Consider the following 21,343-nt stretch of genomic DNA (forward strand, 5'->3'; position numbering starts at 1 on the left):
TCTGTAACTCTGAATTTCAAATAAATAAATAAATCTTAAAGTAAAAAGAAGGCCGGTGCCGCGGCTCAATAGGCTAATCCTCCGCCTAGTGGCGCCGGCACACCGGGTTCTAGTCCCGGTCGGGGCACCGGATTCTGTCCCGGTTGCCCTCTTCCAGGCCAGCTCTCTGCTGTGGCCAGGGAGTGCAGTGGAGGATGGCACAAGTCCTTGGGCCTTGCACCTGCATGGGAGACCAGGAAAGGCACTTGGCTCCTGCCTTCGGATCAGAGCGGTGCGCCGACCGCAGTGGCCATTGGAGGGTGAACCAATGGCAAAGGTAGACCTTTCTCTCTGACTCTCTCTCACTGTCCACTCTGCCTGTCAAAAAAAAAAAAAAAGTAAAAATAAAAACTATAGCCCAGGGTGGGCATTTGGCCTAGTGATTAAAACACAGGTTAAGATTCTGGCATGCCACAATGAACTGGCTGGACTTGATTCCCAGCTCCAGCTCCTGACTCCTGCTTTCTGATAGTGCAGACTCTGGGAGTCAGAGGAAATGACTCAAGAATTTAGGTTCCTGCCTCCTACGTAGGAGACTGTGGTTGTGTTTTTGGCTTCAGCTCCCAGCTTTAAAGGCATCTGGGGAGAGGACCTGCAGATGTAGCTCGCTTGCTCGCTCTCTCTCCCTCCCTCTCTCTCTCTCTCTGTATCTATGCATGCATGTATGTATGTATGTATGTATCTGTCTATCTGCCTATCTATTTCTCTCTCTGCCTTTCATGTAAATCAGTAAACTCTTTCTTTGAAAACATAGCCTCATTGGAGAAGACAGACCATAGCAACCATTTGTAATCTGATATAGAAAGAAATGAGTACTAAATAATTCACCAAGGGAAAAACAGAAGAGAATAATTAATTCTGACCTAGAAATTTAGGAGAGAGATCGGTAGAAAAAACTTTACAGTAGAACTGGCTTTCCATGGACAGGAAGAGGAGGCGTAGTGACTGCGGAGGGAATAGTACAGAGTTGCAAACAGTGCGTGGTATGTAACCCATTGTTGCTGCAGCCCAGTGTGTGTGAAGGAACCTAGCAAGAGATGCTTTAATATAATTGTGGAATTATTTTTCCTTAAAATTATTTTGAAGGAACCACACCCTCCTAGACTGTCAGCAGAGGAGGCAATTCAGAAGCAGACCAAATCGGACACTTCAACCCTAAACCTCTTTCAACACCTCCCTGAACTCAAGTCGTTTTTTATAGAGGTAAAATGCAACTCAGTAATATCAAGAAGTTTGCTCTGTGAATTCTATACATTAAAGTTTTTTTCAGTTTTTCATGAAAAAGGTTACAATAGTAATTATAGTAAATAATGGAAGGGTTATAATAGTAATTAAATAGTACTAATAAATTACACTGTAATAATCTTGTTATGGACTTTATTGAAAGCTTTGTTGGTGAATGGTATTCTGAGCTGTTTCTGCTGGCCTGCTTTTTTCTACTTCGTGTTTTCCAGAAGAAGAGGAAAATATGCTTTGGTTTAAAATGCTTTTTGTGACAATTGAGATTATATGTAGAAAGAGATTATATTTTAATAACTCTTAAATATAATATTTCCTCATGTATAAAATATGTCCCAGTAAATCATATTATTAATTGATAGTATCAGAAGGAATAGCCAGGTAAAATAGACTAGTTAATGCTATAATTGAAAGAGTACATTCAGATTCAAATGAAAAATTCAAATGTGGGTTGGGTTTGTGGCATAAGGATTGAGATGCCATTTGGGGCACCTGCATCCCATATCAGAGTGTCTGAGCTCAAGTCCCGACTCTGCTTCCTATCCAGTTTTCTGCTAAAGTGCACCCTGGGAGGCAGCAGGTGATGAATTGTGTACCTGGGTCCCTGCCACCCACCTGGGTAACCCAGATTGAGATCTGGGGTTGTTGCTGCCTTCTGCCTGGCCCAGCCAGCCTTGGGTCTTGTGGGTATTTGGAGAATGCGCCAGTGGATGGGAGATCTTTCTCTATCTCTACCTTTCAAATAAAATGGAGATAAATGATTTAAAAAAAAAACAAACATTTTAATATACATATTGAATTACTTTCAATAATTCAGAATGTTGTTATGAGGTACATTCATACTTATGATTAGAACAGAAAGAAAAATGAAAATTAAAATGTTATTGTTATTCAGAATATTGTGAAGATGTGCATAGAACAAATATTCTCTCATACAACATAGCAGGGATTGGTAAACTTTCTCTTTGAAGGCCAGATAGTAAATATTCTGGGTTTGTAGGCTGAGGCAAAGTGAAGGGTGCTATGTAGGTACATATATAACCACTTAAATTTAACATTCTAAAAATGTAAAAATCATCCTTAGCTTATTTACCGTCTACAAAACGGGCAGTGGGCTAGATTTGTTCCACAAGCTGTAGTTTGTAAAATCCTGCATTAAACTACCACTGTAATGTGTTTCTTACATTCATAGGAAATGCCATGGGAAAACATTACAGATTTTTTTGGAGAATTTAATATAAAAATCTGTTGAGGTTTATAACTGTTATAGCATTATAATGAATTTTCCTAAGATGAATGGTTTTAAGTTCTAGCATATTTTTTTTAAGATTTATTTTATTTATTTGAAAGATAGAATTACAGAAGGAGAGACAGAGAGAGAAGTCTTCCATCCACTGGTTCACTTCCCAGTTGGCTGCAACGGCCAGAGCTGTGCCGATCCGAAGCCAGGAGCCAGGAGCTTCTTCTGGGTCTCCCATGGGGGTGCAGGGGCCCAAGGACTTCGGCCATCTTCCACTGCTTTCCCAGGCCATAGCAGAGCTGGATCGGAAGAGGAGCAGCCAGGACTATAACCGGTGCCCATATTGGATGTCGGCACTTCAGGCCAGGGCTTTAACCGCTGCACCACAGCGCCATCCCCCCCAGTATATTTTGACAAGGAAATCTGTTACTCTTTTTCCAGGTTCATGTTGTTTGAGATATTTGTTTTCCAGAAGTGTCTCAGACAGTTGGTTAGAACTCACAACACATGGAAACAAAGTTCAGAAATGATTCTAGGATGTGTTGTGGCTCCCCAAACAGCCCCGAGGTTCAATGATTTGCCAGGAAGAATCACAGGATTCAAAGTAAGAGTTGTACTAATGGCTAACACTGGTTATAGTGAAGGGATACAAAGCAACATCAGCCAAGAGAAAAGACACATGGGAAAAAAAAACAAAACACAGAAGTAGCCAGGGACAAGCATATTGCAAGAGTCCTTTCCCAGTGGAGTCATTCAGTACATGTTTAATTCCCCTTGTAATGAAATGTGAAAATACATTTTTATCTATCCAGGATGCTCATTCAAAACTCAGCATCCAAAGTTTTATTGGAGGCTGGTCATATAAGCACTGCTGTGCTTAGCACATACCAATATTCTAGACTCTGGAAGAAAAGCAAGTGTTCAGCATAAACCATATTGTTTGCACAGACTTTCTAGACATAATGAGGCATGCTTAGCATTCAGGGAAAGTTTTATCATTGTAAAGAACTTATCTGCCAGCAGAGTCCCAGATCTAGGCAAGTGTTGACCTTGTAGCAGGCATTTCTAAGCACAGCAGTATTAGCTCTGCAGTGTTAACTCTTTACTTGCACTTAAGGGAACCCCTAAATCCCTATTTACCCATAATCTGATGACACTCTATTATATAATGCTGATAGAACTGTTTTATTATGTGTACTGATTAGTGAGATTGTTTGAGTTCCATCTACAGATACAGTACATATTTGCCCATCTGTACCTACCATGTTTCAACAGTAGCTCTCCCTAGTAACAGGATCTGGAACAGGATACAAAGCACAGTTTCTTTGACTGCCAGTAATTTCTTTTTCTTTTTCTTTTTCTTTTCCTTTTCTTTTCTTTTCTTTTGACAGGCAGAGTTAGACAGTGAGAGAGAGAGAAACAGAGACAGAGAGAAAGGTCTTCCTTTTTCCATTGGTTCACCCCCCAAGTGGCCACTACAGCCGGCGCGCTGCGCCAGTCCGAAGGCAAGAGCCAGGTGCTTCCTCCTGGTCTCCCATGTGGGTGCAGGGCCCAAGGACCTGGGCCAACCTCCACTGTACTCCCAGGCCACAGCAGAGAGCTGGACTGGAAGAAGAGCAACCTGAACAGAATCTGGCACCCCGACCAGGACTAGAACCCAGGGTGCTGGCGCCACAGGCAGAGGATTAGCCTAGTGAGCCGAGGCGCCGACCTGCCAGTAATTTCTTAATCCATCATCATCTTTTTTTTTTTTGACAGGCAGAGTGGACAGTGAGAGAGAGAGACAGAGAGAAAGGTCTTCCTTTGCTGTTGGTTCACCCTCCAATGGCTGCCGTGGCCGGTGCGCTGTGGCCGGCGCACCGCGCTGATCCGAAGCCAGGAGCCAGGTGCTTATCCTGGTCTCCCATGGAGTGCAGGGCCCAAGCACTTGGGCCATCCTCCACTGCACTCCCATAGCAGAGAGCTGGCCTGGGAGAGGGGTAACCGGGACAGAATCCAGAACCCCGACCAGGACTAGAACCTGGTGTGCTGGCGCCGCTAGGCAGAGGATTAGCCAAGTGAGCCACGGCGCCGGCCTAAATCCATCATCGTCTTAAGAGATGTTTCCTCATGCATTCGTATGAAGAGAGAAGGTCTTCTGTAAGCCTCTTCATAAATATTAAAACGGTGAAGAAAAGTAAGGTAGTAGTGACAGCAAAGTCTTCATAAATGGATTGTTTTCAGACACCATTTTCATTTAACCTTGTTCAAGTTCAAGTCATTCTTCCCTTTATTAATTCACAGTGTGAAGAGAAAAGATAAGCACTTTTTATAATAGTTCCTTTAAAGCTTTTGAAACAAGACCTGGTACACAGTATAAACCCATTATGTTATCATTTACTTAATAAATGTTAGGGATTATTTATGATCTATTGAGGAACTGAGTTCAAATCATTGTTCTTTCACATTGTAGTAAAATAATGGCAGATGTTTTCTGAGAACTATATTTGGTGCTTTTGTGGCTTTCAAGAAGTACCTCAGTGAATGGAATGGAATTTTTGAAAATTAGACCCATAAGGAAATTTCTATACATTTTAACCAATTTTACCATTTGACTTATTTGAGAAATGTATTCTTACATAATCTATGTTTTCTATTTCATGTTCCTATCAGTATTGCAAGGGAAGAGGAAAGATTGTACATTACTATCTATTTTAAATAATCACTGCTTCTAGAAATGTACGTCTCTGTTTAAGAAGGTGATAGGTTTTAGAAGTTTCAAGTTTATCATCCAAATATGGTATATACTTCTTCCCCACATTTTACGTTGACTGATTATATACTTTGATAGAGTAAAAGTGCTATATGTCATAGAATTCATCCTTGTTTCAAGAGATAAAAATTGTCCGTTATTGTGCCTAATAAATATGAACAGATCTGCCACTATGCCTCTTTTATTTCATAGGGAATTAGTGATGGTATTCCACTCTTAAAGGCCATTGTTCCCAAAAATCAGTCACGTTCTTTTATGTCTCAAGGCAGCCCTGAGTTACTGGTAAGTAGATTTTTTACTTTTTCACCCTATAACTATATCCATTACAACTTAATAAAAAGAAAAGAAAAAAATCTTTTTTTAAATGGTAGAGAAATTTTGTAGAAAAAAATTGCCAAATATAAAAATATATCTTCTCTATACACATAGTTTTTAAGTTATTATAATTCTAAAAGTTTATCTGAAAAAATAAGTACATGTTAATAACTAGGAGTTTTTATATAAGAAAAGCAGGGGTAGCAGTAAAATTTATTATAAAGTTGTAATAATGATATGACAACACAGAATGTGTTAAAGTATACATATGGTGCACATTAGTGAATACTTTCTATGGTTTTTGTATTTCATCCACCTATCTGTCCTGTGAGGTAGGCTCTATTATTATTTCCCTTGTACAGATAAAAAATTAAAATTCAGAGAAGGAACTTGTCCAAGAGCAAGAGTAAGCTTGCCCAGAGCTAGAAAGTTAAGGGATCTGGGACCCTAGCATCAAACCTAGGGCTATCTTATTTAAATTTTGTCACTTAGACATGATAAAAAAGGAATATAACACAGTAAACAGCAGAGAATTCAGAAATGAGCTTGTTGTAGTTATGGCTGCTGTGTTTGCTTCAAAAAGAGATCTAGAAAGATAAATAAAAATAATTATTTTTTTTCACTGCTGGAATTCTTATGATACTCACTTTTGATATTTGTATTTTTTTAACTTACCTAAATTTGGTGGGAGGGGGCAAAATGCTTTTATAATCAAGGTGGTTAAAAGCTTTTCGTTCTGAGAAGTGTCACTGTAGGGAGACCTTCAGTTCTACTTTTGACATATTCTAAATGATACATAGATTTATATCATATATTTTTCTGATAAGAATTACTCCTGAAATTCTTTTATTACCAATTATTATGTGCTAGTAATTTTTAAGAAATTATAAGGAAAATAATCCTATTAGAGATTGTGTTTGACAGCTTTTCTTAAAATAAAGAGCTTTTCCCATTTAAGACTTTCTTACTGAGTTTCCCGATTTAAGTGCACTGTCCCACAGTATTCTCTAAATAGTAAATGCTGACATCTTGGGTATTCTGTGCTACTTTTTTTGAGTCTTTATCTGTTCCTTTCCAGGTAACAGTAAGCATGAATTATGTTATTGGAACACATGGATGGCTGCCTTATGACAGAAACATATCTAATTACTTCACATTCATCAAGGATCAAACTGTGACAAATCCGAAGTAAGTAAATCAACATTTAAAGCATAGCAGCTGCAACATATACCTTATTGCCAGGAAGAACAACTAGATTAATTTATTCATATCCTCCTCCTCCTCCTCCTCCTCTTCCTCCTCCTCCTCATGATCCTCCCTGTTACTCTGCCTTTCAAATAAATAAATTGACAGTTTTTTAAAAATTAACATGAAGAAAGTAAGATTAATATATTTTCTGAAAGTCTTTTTATCATTTAGTAATGGACATTCCAAATAGAACATTTGGAACTTATTTTTTATATCTGTTTTAGAGAGATTTTTCAAAACAGTTGCTATTGGTCCAAGTGACCTTTTAAGGAAAAGTCTAATATTATTTAATTTTATTTACAGAACTCAACGTAGTATCAATGGTCCTTTTGCTCCAGGGCTGGAGGTCACTTCCAAACTGTTTGTAGTATCACATGATGCAAAATTGCTCTTCAGTGCTGGACACTGGGATAATAGCATCCAAGTAATGTCACTTACAAAAGGCAAAATTATCTCACACCATATCAGACATATGGGTAAGCATTGAACATTTTTTATAAAAGAAAACTAATTTTTTTTGTTTTTTTCTAACTGTAAGTCATATATGTTCCTTGTAAAGAGTATTAAAATTTACCTTTGGAGCTGAGTAGACTTTTTGATAGTACAATATTATAAATTTTATATGCTTTCTATAAGAATATCTAATGTATTGGCACTATATTAAAGGACGGTGTAAGTTAAGTGCATCTTCATAATATCTGGAAGATGTTAATAAGCTAAGTCTTTTAAAAATCGACTTACAGGGACGGGCACTGTGTTGTAGTAGGTTAAGCATACAATGCTGGCAACCCATATGGGCGCTGGTTCAAGTCCCGGCTGTTCCGCTTCTGATCCAGCTCTCTGCTAACAGCCTGGGAAAGTAGTAAAACACAGCAAGCTTGGGCCCTTGCACCCGAAGTGAGAGACCCAGAAGAAGCTCCTAGCTCCTGACTTTGGATCAGCCCAGCTGTTGCAGCCAGTGAACCAGTGGATGGAGGACCTCTCTCTATGTCGCTCCCTCTCTCTGTACTGCCTGTTAAGTAAATAAATAACTCTTATAAAAAAATTGACTTACAAGAACAAGAATTTTTAAGGCAAAATGGTAACAAAATTTGTCGGTCAGCGAAACATGAACTGCCCTATTAGTATATTAACAGTAAAGTTGGAGCAATGTAAAATTGCTGGATGTTGTTTAGCCTGGCATTTCTTAGTATGTCAGTCTTTAATATAAGAATAAAATCTGGGCCAGCGCTGCGGCTCAACAGGCTAATCCTCTGCCTAGTGGTGCTGGCACACCAGGTTCTAGTCCCGGTCAGGGCACCAGATTCTGTCCTGATTGCCCCTCTTCCAGGCCAGCTCTCTGCTATGGCCTGGGAGTGCAGTGGAGGATGGCCCAAGTGCTTGGGCCCTGCACCCCATGGGAGACTAGGAGAAGCACCTGGCTCCTGGCTTCGGATCAGCGTAATGCACCAGCCACAGCAATCTGGCCGCGGCGGCCATTGGAGGGTGAACCAACAGCAAAAGGAAGACCTCTCTCTCTGTCTCTCTCTGTCTCACTGTCCACTCTGTCAAAAAATAAATAAATAAATAAAAATAAAATCTGAAGCCTTCATCACCTTAATTCCTAAGCCAGAAAAAGATACAACAGAGAAAGAGAACTAAAGACCAATAACCTTGACGCACATAGATGCAAAAATCATCAACAAAATATTAGCTAATTGAATGCAACAACACATCAGAAAGATCATTCACTTGGACAAAGTAGAATTTATCCCTGGGGTTAGGGGTGGTTCAACATTTACAAATCAATAAATGTGATACATCACATTATCAAACCGAAGAACAAAAACCATATGGTTATCTCAATAGATGCAGAAAAAGCATTTGATAAAATGCAACATCCTTTCATGATAAAAACCTTAAGCAAATTCGGTATAGAGGCACATTCCTCAACAGAGACAAAGCAATTTATGACAAACCCACAGCCAGGATTTGATTGAATGAGGAAAAACTGGAAACATTCCCCCTAAGATCCAGAACCAGGCAAGGATGCCCACTCTCACCATTGCTATTTAATATAGTCCTGCAAGTTTTACCCAGAGCCATTAGAAATGAAAAAGAAATCAAAGGGATACAAATTGGAAGGAGAAAATCATACGATCCTTATTTGCAAATGTCATGATTCTATGTATAGGGTATCCAAAAGACTCCACTTAGAGACTATTGGAACTCAAAAGAGTTTGGTAAAGTAGCAGGATATAAAATCCATGCATATAAAATCCATTGTCTACACAGACAATGCCATGGCTGAGAAAGAACTTTTAAGATCATTCCCATTCACAGTAGCACCAAAAATGAATTTAACCAAGGATGTCAAAGATCTCTACCATGAAAATTGCAAAACATTAAAGAGTGAAATAGAAGAAGACACAAAAAAATGGAAAAATCTTCCATGTTCATGGATTGGAAGATTGAACATCATCAAAATGTGCATACTACTGAAAGCGATTTATAGATTCAATGCAGTCCCAGTCAAACTACCAATGACATTCTTCACAGATCTAGAAAAAATGATCCTAAAATTCATATGGATACACAAGAGACCTCGAATAGCTAATGCAGTCTTAAACAGCAAAAACAAAGCCAGCGGCATCACAATACCTAATTTCAAGACATACTACAGGGCAGTTATAATCAAAACAGGTTGGTGCTGGCACAAAACAAATATGTAGACCAGTATAACAGAGTAGAAACTCCAGAAATCAACCCATGCATCTGCAACCAACTTATCTTTGACAGAGGAGCTAAAATCAATCCCTGGAGCAAGGACAGTCTCAACAGATGGTGCTGGAGAAGAAACTGGATCTCCATGTGCAGTAGTATGATGACACCAGACTCATAACTTAACACCTTCCACAAAAATCCCCTCAAAATGGATCAAAGACCTAAATCTGTGACCTGATACCATCAAATTACCAGAGAACATTTGGGAAACTCTGCAAGTCATTGGCATAGGCAAAGATACCTTGGCACTGGCACTGGCAATCAAAGCCAAAATTGACAAATGGTATTATATCAAGCTGAGAAGCTTCTGCACTGCAAAAGAAACACTCAACAAAATGACAAGGCAACCCACAGAATGGGAGAAAATATTTGGAAGCTACACAACTGATAAAGGATTAACATCCAGAATCTAAAAAGAGCTTGAGAAATTCAACAAAAACAAAACAAACAAGTTTGAAAATGGGCAAAGGACTTGAACAGGCATTTTTCCAAAAAGAACATTCAGATGTCCAACAGATACTTGAGAAAATGCTTGAGATCACTAGCCATCAGCCATCAGGGAAATGCAAATCAAAATCACGGTGAGGTTTCACCTCACTCCAGTTAGAATGGCTCTCATACAGAAGTCAACAAACAGGGCCGGTGCCATGGCTCAACAGGCTAATCCTCTGCCTAGCGGTGCTGTCACACCAGGTTCTGGTCCTGGTCGGGGTGCTGGATTCTGTCCCGGTTGCCCCTCTTCCAGGCCAGCTCTCTGCTGTGGCCCGGGAGTGCAGTAGAGGATGGCCCAAGTGCTTTTGCCCTGCACCCACATGGGAGACCAGGAGAAGCACCTGGCTCCTGGCTTCGGATCAGCGCGGTGTGCCGGCCGCAGTGCACCGGCCGCGGCGGCCATTGGAGGGTGAACCAATGGTAAAGGAAGACCTTTCTCTCTATCTCTCTCTCTCTCACTGTCCACTCTGCCTGTCAAAAAAAAAAAAAAAAGTCAACAACAAATGCTGGTGAGGATGTTTTGGTGAAAAGGTACCCTTGTCCACAGTGGTGGGAATATAAACTGGTGCAACCACTGTTGAAGACAGTATAGAGATACCATAGAAGTCTGAGTATGGACATACCATATGATCCACCCATCCCACTGTAGAGAATTTACCCAAACCAGAAGAAATCAGCATATGAAAGACTTATCTGTACCCCTGTGTTCATTGCAGCATGATTCACAGTAGCTAAGATAAAGAATCAACCCAGATGTCCATCAACTGTTGATAAATAAATTATGGTATATGGAATACTACTCAGCCGTAACAAAAATTGATATCCTGTCTTTTGTAACAAGGTGAATGCAACTGGAAACAATGATATTTAGTGGAATAAGTCCCAAAAAGACAGATATGATATGTTTTTCCTGATCTGAGGTATCTAAAAGAGCACCTGAAATGTAGTGTATTGGAGTGAAATAGATATTTTGAGATTTGATGATTGTTGATAGCCCTTGTCTCTTCCATTGAGAAACAGTGTTTTTTTTTTTCTTCATACTGTTTGTTGAACTCCTTTACTTAGTGTAAGATTAACCATTCGATCATTACATAAACTGAAAATAGATCTTTGTAAAAATTAAGAGTGGGAATGTGAGAGGGAGGAGGAGAAAGGGTTGGAGTACAGGTAAGGGGGAGGGTAGGAATGGAAGTGTCACTATGTTTCTAAATCTGTATTATGAAATACATGAAACTTGTATAACTTAAATAAGATTACAAAAATACATGTGAAGAATAAAGAATAACTTTATAATGAATATTTGTGAATCACTAATATAGTTAAAGGAATGGAATATTATAATTACAATTGAAGTATCTTTCTAATTCCTTAAATAATTTATATCCTCCTCTGAATTAACTACTATTCTGGCCTTTGTGTCTATTGTTACAATATTTTTTGGCGTATATTTAGCCTGCGGGTTTGAATATCCAAATAATACATTGGTACTAAATGATTTGCAAGATGAAAAAAAGGAAGTAATTAAAATGACCGTAATGTTTGTATATTACAATATAATGAGTAGTCAGAAGTATCTAGAGGATTAGGGATTAATATTGAAAACACTGGTTTTCTTCAAATTGAAAAAAAATGCATATAAAAGATTATTGTACTATTGAAATAGTAAGTTTATGATGCATACTTTATAATATGATGGGTTGTACTTTAACACTTTTATTTGAGAATATGAAAATTATTAAAGATCTTAGTTTATTAAATTAAAAAAAAGAAAAAGAGCATTAATTCCTTGAAAGTCAAGTTTGACTGGGTGTCATGTGTCAACAAGATGATGAGAAGGAATTTGCCTTAGAATGTGTTTTATTTGTGTTAGAGAGAAACATATCTTATAAATGGGTTAGGAAGAATAAATGAAATATTTGGACTTGATTAAATGACAGTTTCCTTAACAAATCAGGAAGCTGAGATTAAGATTACTGGGTTTTCACATATGGTGCATGTAACACCATTCAACCTCCTTAGGGTCTCCATGTGATTTGGGCAATGATCTCCTTTGCTGTTTTAGTGTAAGAAATGTTAAAGCTTTGGCTTTTGATTCAGTTTAAAATAAATAATCTAAAATTTGTGTGCACTAAAAAAAAAAGAAAAGAAAATACTGAGTAGTTTCTTTTTTTTTTTTAAGATTTATTTTATTTACTTGAAAGGCAGAGTTATAGAGAGAGGTAGAGACAGAGAGAGAGGGGGCTTCCATCCACTGGTTCACTCCCCAGTTGGCCGCAACGGCCGAAGCTACGCCGATCCAAAGCCAGGGGCCAGGAGCTTCTTCCAGGTCTCCCACATGGATGCAGGGGCCCAAAGACTTGGGCCATCTTCCACTGCCTTCCCAGGCCATAGCAGAGAGCTGGATTGGAAGAGGAGCAGCCGGGACTAGAACTGGTGCCCATATGGTATGCCGGTGCTTCAGGCCAGGGCTTTAATCCACTGCGCCACAGCCTCGGCCCCCAAGAGTAGCCTTTTTTTCTAGGAAGCACCTTAGTGAAAGGAATTGCAGCCTGTTGCTAATTCTGTGCCACTGTGTCACTTAGCTCACTTAGCTCAGCTGTTGGCAGTTCAGGAAAGATTTTCTTATGTTGCAAATTTATCCCATAATATGTACTGTTTTTATTGAGTATGCATATTCCATAGTCTTGTAATTTCCGATGGGAGTTGAAGTTTTATGGGAATGAGAGTGCAGAGAAGTGTATAGGAATTAATTGGGGGTCCATTTCAAGCTGTCTGACATCCTCCCAAGATTCTAGCAGACATTCTACATACCCAGCATCTATTCCTTATGGTCAAAGAAGGATGGCCTCAAAGAAAGCTTTCCTAGGCGATTTTAACATTGCTTCTTTCCTGTGTTGTTCTTTCCCAGTGCCATTCCTGCCTTCCTCTCTGATAGAATAACTAATGTAGTAATAGTTCTGTTCCAGAAAAATGAAACTTTCATTTTATCTAATTTCTTTTTCTTACAGATATTGTGACTTGCTTAGCTACAGATTACTGTGGAATACATTTGATTTCTGGCTCCAGAGATACTACATGTATGATATGGCAAATAACGCAACAGGTAGTCATACATTTAAACTTTTTTGTTTAGACCACCCCAAGAAAACTGTTGAAGTGCTACTTAGATAATAGATTTTTCTCTGACAGTGAATAACTGAGCTAGTTTGTAATCTTTTTCCTATAGTCTATCCTGTCCTAATCACTTGGGTTAATTGTCAGATTCACTATTAATTCTCATTACTTTTTTTTTTAAAGATTTATTTATTTGAAAGTCAGAGTTACACACAGAGAGAAGGAGAGGCAGAGAGAGAGATGTCTTCCAGCTGTTGGTTCACTCCCCAATTGTCCACAACAGCAGGAGCTGCACTGATCCAAAGCCAGGAGCCAGGAGTCTCCTCTGGGTCTCCCATGTGGGTACAGGAGCCCAAGCACTTGGGCCATTTTTTACTGCTTTTCCAGGCCCTAGCAGAGAGCTGGATCAGAAGTGGAGCAGGCGGGACTTGATTTATTTATTTATTTGAAAAGCAAAGTGACAGAGAGTGAGAGGAGAGAGAGAGACCATCCTCATGCACGCACTTGAGAGAGACTTCTATGCACCGGTTCATTCCCCAAATGGCCCCAATAGCTAGGGCTGGGCCAAGCCAATGCCAGAAGCTAGGAACTCCATCTGAGTTTTCCACAAAGATAGCAGAGGCCCAAGTACTTGGGCCATCTCTGCTGCTTTTCCAGGTATAATTAGCAGGAAGCTGGATCAGAAGTGGAACAGCCGGAGCTTGAAGTGACACTCATATGGGATGCTGGAATTGTGGGTGACAGTCACAACACCAGCCCCAACCTACATTTTTCTTTATGTAATATATTATGTTGAGAAATTTCCGGCCAGCTCACCGGGTTCTAGTCCCAGTCGGGGTGCCGGATTCTGTCCCGGTTGCTCCTCTTCCAGTCCAGCTCTCTGCTGTGGCCCGGGAGTGTGGTGGAGGATGGCCCAAGTCCTTGGGCCCTGAACCCGCATGGGAGACTAGGAGAAGCACTTGGCTCCTGGCTTTGGATCAGTGCGGTGTGCTGGCCGCAGTGCGCCGGCCCAGCAGCCATTGTGGGGTGAGCCAACGGCAAAGGAAGACCTTTCTCTCTGTCTCTCTCTCTCTCACTATCCACTCTGCCTGTCAAAAAAAAAAAAAAAAAAAAAAAAAAAAAAAAGAAAAGAAAAGAAAAGAAAAGAAAAAGAGGTAGGTGCCAGTATTGTGTCATAGTGGGTCAAGCTGCCACCTGCAGTGCCAGCATCCCATGTGGGCACCCCAGTTTGTGTCCTGGTTGCTCTACTTCTAGATCTAGCTCACTACCTAAAGCCTGGGAAAGCAGCAAAAGATTGTCCAAGTGGTTAGGCTCCTGCTACCCACATGGGAAATGAGAAAGAAGCTCCTGGCTTCAGCCTGATCCAGCCCTAGCTATTTCGGTCATTTGCAAAGTGTATCAGTGGATGGAAGATCTCTCTCTCTCTCACTCTCACTCTCAATCTCACTCTGCCTTTCAAATAATAAATAAATCTTTTATTAAAAAGTACATAGCAGAAAACTCCTTTACCTTTGCTTTTGTATTTTAATATTAGGGAGGTGTTCCCATTGGCTTAGCTTCTAAACCATCTCAGATTCTTTATGGACACACCGATGAAGTATTGAGTGTCGGCATCAGCACTGAACTAGACATGGCAGTGTCAGGATCAAGGGTAAGATTTCTCCTTTAGGAAATACTAATTATTTTTTCAACAAATTCAGTAGCAATGTTTATATCTAAAACATTTTCCTAGAACAATTGGTAAAAGTGTAGAAATTCTGTATGATAAATGTGTGGTACATTGCCAAAGTGCAGTAACATAAAAACTTTAGATTGGGTTCTGTTTTGGTTCTTACTGCCCCTTTTAGCTAGGAACAGAGGGCATCCTATGAAATAAATTACTATTTTAAATTTCACAATTGTGATTTTTCCTAAGGTGCATGTATCTTTGTTTTCATAATCATTTTTTAAAGTTCTTTTTCCAGATTTCTTTACCCAGCCCACTTTTTGCTGTTCTTTTCTTTTGTCTTTCTCATTTTTCAAATATGTCCCATTTGTAGGATGGCACTGTGATTATACATACCATCCAGAAAGGCCAGTACCTGAGGACTTTACGACCACCTTGTGAGAGTTCACTACTCCTGACTATTCCCAACTTGGCTCTGTCTTGGGAAGGACATATTGTCATCTACTCCAGCATTGAAGAAAAGACCACCCTCAAGGTATACAACATTTTCATGCAGTTGGGATAAATTACCAATAGCGTTTCTTTCCCTCCCATATTATATTTGGGATGTGAGGAAGGAAAGAACATTGTATTTTTTTTTAAAATACCCAAATAAATTGATTTTAATAAGGTCCTCTATATACACATTTATCTGCTGTTGAGAACTGAAACAGCAGATCAGAATTTCCTTTACTGAAATTCAAACATTTGAAAACCAGAATATCTAATTTTCTGCCCTAATTATTATGCTCCAGCCAAAATACCCAGTGTTTTCTTTACATTTCTTTCCACAAGTTACTTTGCATGTCAGTTGTTGGTAATGGTCTTCTAAAATGCATGGGAATCCTTAAAACTTATTGATGCTTCTCTGAGTCAAATCAAAAAGACAGAAAGAACTAAAGTATACTGGAAGTCATTCAAATACATTCAAACTACAGATTCCATATACATTACTGGTATCAAGGTAGGAAGAAAAAGATATTACAGCTAATATCATAGGTTATCAAAATTAATGGTATACAAGTCTAGGTATAGAATAGCTTTCTGTATCTACAATGTAAAATTATTAGCAAGAACAGTGTAAGAATAAGGCTTATGCCTAAACTGACTCTTTGTCGTTGTCCATAGCTATCCTAGCTTTCTGTGAAGAATGCCATCGTGATTGAGGCAGTAGCTGCAGCAACATCTGAATGCCTCACTTCTGATTCACTCTCAACTCCATTGAAAGCACTGTCTCTCTGTTCTTTTTTTATAGCTGAGAATACTTGCATGTTAAGAGGTATCTCAGCTTTGCCACTCAGATAACAGTGTCCTTATTTCTCTTCTCCAGAGATGGGTCTTCTGGGCCAGGGGAAGAGAATTTGGTTGTAGGGTTGAACGTCAACGTACTAAGGCCCTAGGTTAACGTTTTTGGATAGCCAGAATGAGATGCGGAGTCTTCAGAATTTTCTTCCTTCAACATCCCAAAAAAGCCTCTGGGGTCAAGGCTGGGTTAAGTTTGTGGTGGGTCCATGACAGTCTAGTTATAGCTCTTCTGTTTTTGGAACTCAAGGCAGGGAGTGCTGGATTCAGGTTACTCCAAGGTAGCCTTAAAAGAACTAAATAACCCAGGAGATCCTGAAAACCCAGCCTCCAACACAGGTCAAATGAGCCAGTCCAAAGAACATTATAAAGAAGATGTTTTTCCATTCAGCATTTGGTTGTTCATTTTTTGCCATCAGACAGACTTCTACTACTGTTTTGGTCTATATTTCTGTTATATTTAAGAGATGCCTCTTATAATTTCTTACGATGTGGGAATTCATAAGCTTAAATAGAAATATTAGCCAGCTTAAATTTTGCAGAAGGAATTGTGTAAGTAAACAAGCCCTGAATTTTATGTTTATTTCCTTTCAGTGATAAAGCTTTTAAATTTAATAGAATATTTTTCTTTTGTTTTAAGAATGGGGGAACTTTTGGGGCTGGATGAAATTTTAATTTTTCTTTTGTAGAAAGTGAGTGTTTATTTTCCAGTCTGATCTAAAATCACTTTAGTAATATTATCCCCAAAGTTTCTGGTTAAATACAACCATATTTTTATTCCAAAATCTTAAATCAATAAATTGTTCTGTTATAGTTATAACTTTGACAGTTTAAAATCTGTTTTTATTTGTGATAATTCAGTTTTCCTCATCAATTCTTCACAGGACAAAAATGCGTTACATCTGTTTTCTGTAAATGGCAAGTATCTGGGGTCTCAGATCCTGAAGGAACAAGTATCAGATATGTGTATAGTTGGAGAACACATTGTCACGGGCAGCCTACAGGGGTTCCTGTCTATAAGAGATCTCCACAGGTAAATATTAAAAATTATTGAAATATCACTTACAAAAAGGTGGTAGTATTTCCAGCCTAGAGTGGAAATCAGGAGTCAAACATTTCTAATCTTTTAGTTTAACATTTATTATAAGATATACCTCTTTTGATGACTGTGGAAAAAATTAGGGATGCTAAAGTATTCTTGAATTAATAAATTAAATGTGTGTATATATATATATAAGTATTATATAAAATATTATATATATATATTTACCACAATATAAAATCACTTTAAAAAATATGTAGAGCCAGAAAAAAAATTTTATGCTGCCAAGTCTAGATTATGGATTTGGAAATCTGTCCAAGTTGTGTTTTGAATTTTACGAACTAAAATGCTTTTTTTTAATTGTGGAAAACCAGATATTTGTAGGGTTAATATATTTGTCCATGTATCTATAGATGCTTGTATAAAACTGATGGGAGAATATTTTGTTATTTAGTCCAGAGAAGGAGAGGGAAGTCTGAATAGTGGATCTGTTTTCAACATTGATGTTCTTCCTGTTTACTATTTTTAGCACATAAAGCATTGTTATTTCATATGTGCCCCAAATACATTATTTTTTTCCATTTAAATGCCTCAAACTATATTGGACTTCCCTCCCCCCACCAAAAAACGAAAAACTTTTCTTGTAATTTCCTAGTCTAGGGTATTTTTATGTTATTGCGTCCATATCAGATTCACTTCTATAACAAAATCTCCTATTTTTATAGCTTCCTTCTTATTTTTGTCATTCTTTGTCCTATGGTGGAGCATCAAGTCCCCATTCCATTCATGTCTTTCCCAACAGTTTTTTTTTTTTTTAACCCTTTGTTTTAGGGGATACTGTTAGGAGAAAAAGTAGAAAACTCAGTGAGATTGTTTTATAGTTTAGGGCATAGTGTGTTGATGATAGGAATTTCTTATTAATCATTAAACAAGCAGAGACATTTTTTCTTTTTCTTTTTTTTAAGATTTATTTATTTATTTGAAAGGCAGAGTTACAGAGAGGTAGAGAGAGAGAGAGAGAGATTGATCTTCCATCCGCTGGTTCACTACCCAGATGGCCACAATGGCCAGAGCTGTGCCAATCTGGAGCCAGGAGCCAGGAGCTTCTTCCAGGTCTTCCACATGGTACAGAGGCCCAAGCACTTGGGCCATCTTCCACTGCTTTCCCAGGCCATAGAAGAGAGCTGGATCAGAAACTGGTGCCCATATAGGATGCCAGCACTGCAGACGATGGCTTTACCTGCTACACCGCAGCCCCGGCCCTGAAACATTTTTTCGTAATGGAACATCAGACAAAGCAAACCCACCTCAAAGTACCCTCCCCCCCACACACATACACATAGTTTTTGAGATTTTTTTCCACATTATCCAACTTTTACTTATAAATCAACTCTATGAAAAGCACTTTAATTAGAATGCCTATGTGCTCAGTACTGCGAGACTACCTCATAATAACTCTGAAGGATTTTAAGAGTAGTGGGAGAAGGGGCCGGCGCTATGGCTCACTTGCCTGCGGCACTGGCACCCCATGTGGGCACCAGGTTCTAGTCCCAGTTGCTCCTCTTTCAGTCCAGCTCTCTGCTGTGGCCTGGGAGGGCACTGGAGGATGGCCCAAGTGCTTGGGCGCCTGCACCTGCGTGGGAGACCAGGAGGAAGCACCTGGCTCCTGTCTTCAGATCAGCGTAGCTCCGGCCATGACGGCCATTTCGGAGGTGAACCAACGGAAGGAAGACCTTTCTGTTCTCTCTCTCACTGTCTAACTCGGTCAAATAAATATAAATAAATAAATAAAAGAATAGTAGGAGAAACAGCAATATCTTGTGTACTAATTAGAACAATTTAAAATCTAAATCATGTAGTACTGTTTATGTGTACAGGAGGAATTTTAAAGACATTAAGGATCTGAGTAGTCATAGGAGACTTGAGGAAGGATTAGGAATTAAAATAGAAATAGGAAGTGAGAGGGCCTTCTCTGGAAAGTAGAGGTAGACAAGCTTTGAGAAAACAAAGCACAAAGGCCCAAGGAGAGCAATGTACAGAATCAGTACTGTACTTGATTTTAGGGCCAAAGTCAAGGCGAGACCACAACAAATGCCCATTGATAATCTGAGGTTCAGAATATGATGACTGTTACTAGAAATTTATTTCTACCTGTTCTAGGAAGGACACTAAAGACAAGAATGTAGTTAATTTCCACAGAACCCTATTTTCTTTTTTCTTTACTTGTGTCTGACTTTCCTCTAAACTCAGCAGTATTCCTTTGTCAAAGAGACAAGGGTATTTTACTCAGATAAATGATGAACCAGAAGATTTGTAATAGATGAAAAGTTGAAGAAACAGAATAAGGTTGTCTGGAGAATAATAAAATGTTTTTTATATATTAGGCTGGTGGTTGTTGCTGTTGTTTGATTTTATGATTTTAGCAGAAAAACAGATGGTGACAGTAGGGACCTCAATAATGCTTGTAAATGTATGTGAGTCACTTCCACTTTCTGAGCCTGAATTCCACAACTACAAAGTTAGAACACAGGAGCAGAAGACTGTTAAGTTATCTTACAGGTATAATTTCTGTTGATTCAATATTAACACGTGTAATTATATCTGTGTTTTTTAATTTCTCTTCTAGTTTGAATCTCAGCATCAACCCATTATTCATGCGATTGTCTATCCACTGTGTGTGTGTAACCAAAGAAAACAGCCATATTCTTGTGGGCTTAGAAGATGGCAAACTGATTGTGGTGGGCGTTGGCAAGCCAGCTGAGGTAAAACCCAGCCTTGGAAACCTGACTGCCCGCACTGTCAGAGAGTCCTTTGGTTCTCCTTTGTTCCAGCTGACTCAAAAGTCTCCATTGTGGATAAGCCAGTTAAAAGACAAATTTTATTTTTCAAAGGGCAGGAAGAAAACAGAGAATAAAGCTGCCTCTTAATAATGTTTATATTATGATACAATTAGAAGCACAAATTTAGTAGTTTCCATCTATCACTGTTTATCAGTCAGAAAATTCTTTTGTTCCAAATTTAGATTCAGGATCACAACTTGGATTTTCAGTATATCCAAGGCGTTATAAAAAAACTACAGTCTCAATAAAATTACTCATTTTAACAAATAGGCAGCATGACAGTAAATACATTATCCTTTTGTAGAACCATCATTTTTTGTTTGGAACTACATATATCTCCAAATAATGTGATTATTCTCAGTGAGTTTTCTGTAATAACTAAATTTACTTGCTATTGATCTGTCAGTCACTGAATTTCAGATATCATGAATCTAATTATTATTCCTAGAAAAACATAGTGTCTATACTCCAAGTAATTTAGTAATTCTTCCAAAAATTGGTTTTATTATATAGAATTAAATTAAACATTTTAAATTTTTTGCAGTCACCTAATTTTTTCTGACAAATCTAATATGGCATTGGTAGCAGTCATTTCAAGAGAAGAAATTACTGTTTAATTTTTGATAAAATCTATAATGCATCCTGAGAATTTTTGTTTTATAAATATTTTAAATTTCTTCAATCCTTATAGTTTTTAAAGTGACTATATTTACTTTCAGAAGCTACAGTCCCCCAAACAGTGTCAGCAATTCTATTTCATTGTTTCCTAATTACTTAAAGCATTTTAAGCATGTTTTTATTGAGCACTCAGGTCTGCAACACCCTCCTTTCCTCTGCTGATGTGTTGATTATATAAAGACTCTATTCAAACTTGACTCTTTAAGTGCATTTCCGTTTCTGTCATTTATTCAGGTGCTTTGTAAAATTATCTGCTCCCTTCACCTTAGGTACATTTGTCCGCTTCTGACTTTTCTGAATAAGATTTTAACTTAAATTACTGTTATTTGCATTTTCTTTTTAAAATTGATTGGAAAAAACACCTCAGCAGTTTCATTTTCTAGGCCTAAATTAGTGTTCTGACTATTCATCAAATAAATTTGGTAATTTTCCATCATTGAAAGATATATGTAGTCTCTAAAATATATAATCTTTGAATATGTCCGCTCAATTATATAACTAATTTAGCAAATTCAGTAGTTAGAAAAATTCTGTATAATTAAATTATAATTCATTCTATAAATGTGACATTCTA

At 38.3% G+C, this 21,343-nt stretch overlaps 1 protein-coding gene across 2 annotated transcripts in view; it reads left to right on the top strand.

The window, feature by feature from the left end:
• Nucleotides 1-21,343, top strand: part of NBEAL1 (neurobeachin like 1) — a 203,934-nt gene that overhangs the window by 173,886 nt on the left and 8,705 nt on the right. For both annotated transcript variants that reach the window (XM_062190098.1, XM_062190096.1), the window contains 9 exons: nt 1,126-1,242; nt 5,463-5,552; nt 6,664-6,773; nt 7,137-7,309; nt 13,097-13,191; nt 14,737-14,853; nt 15,242-15,403; nt 17,094-17,242; nt 19,878-20,013. In XM_062190098.1, coding sequence (XP_062046082.1) covers nt 1,126-1,242; nt 5,463-5,552; nt 6,664-6,773; nt 7,137-7,309; nt 13,097-13,191; nt 14,737-14,853; nt 15,242-15,403; nt 17,094-17,242; nt 19,878-20,013 — 1,149 coding nt within the window. The remainder of the gene's footprint in view (nt 1-1,125; nt 1,243-5,462; nt 5,553-6,663; nt 6,774-7,136; nt 7,310-13,096; nt 13,192-14,736; nt 14,854-15,241; nt 15,404-17,093; nt 17,243-19,877; nt 20,014-21,343) is intronic.

Source organism: Lepus europaeus, chromosome 1 (assembly GCF_033115175.1).
Source record: "Lepus europaeus isolate LE1 chromosome 1, mLepTim1.pri, whole genome shotgun sequence".
NCBI classification, from domain to species: Eukaryota; Metazoa; Chordata; class Mammalia; order Lagomorpha; family Leporidae; genus Lepus; species Lepus europaeus.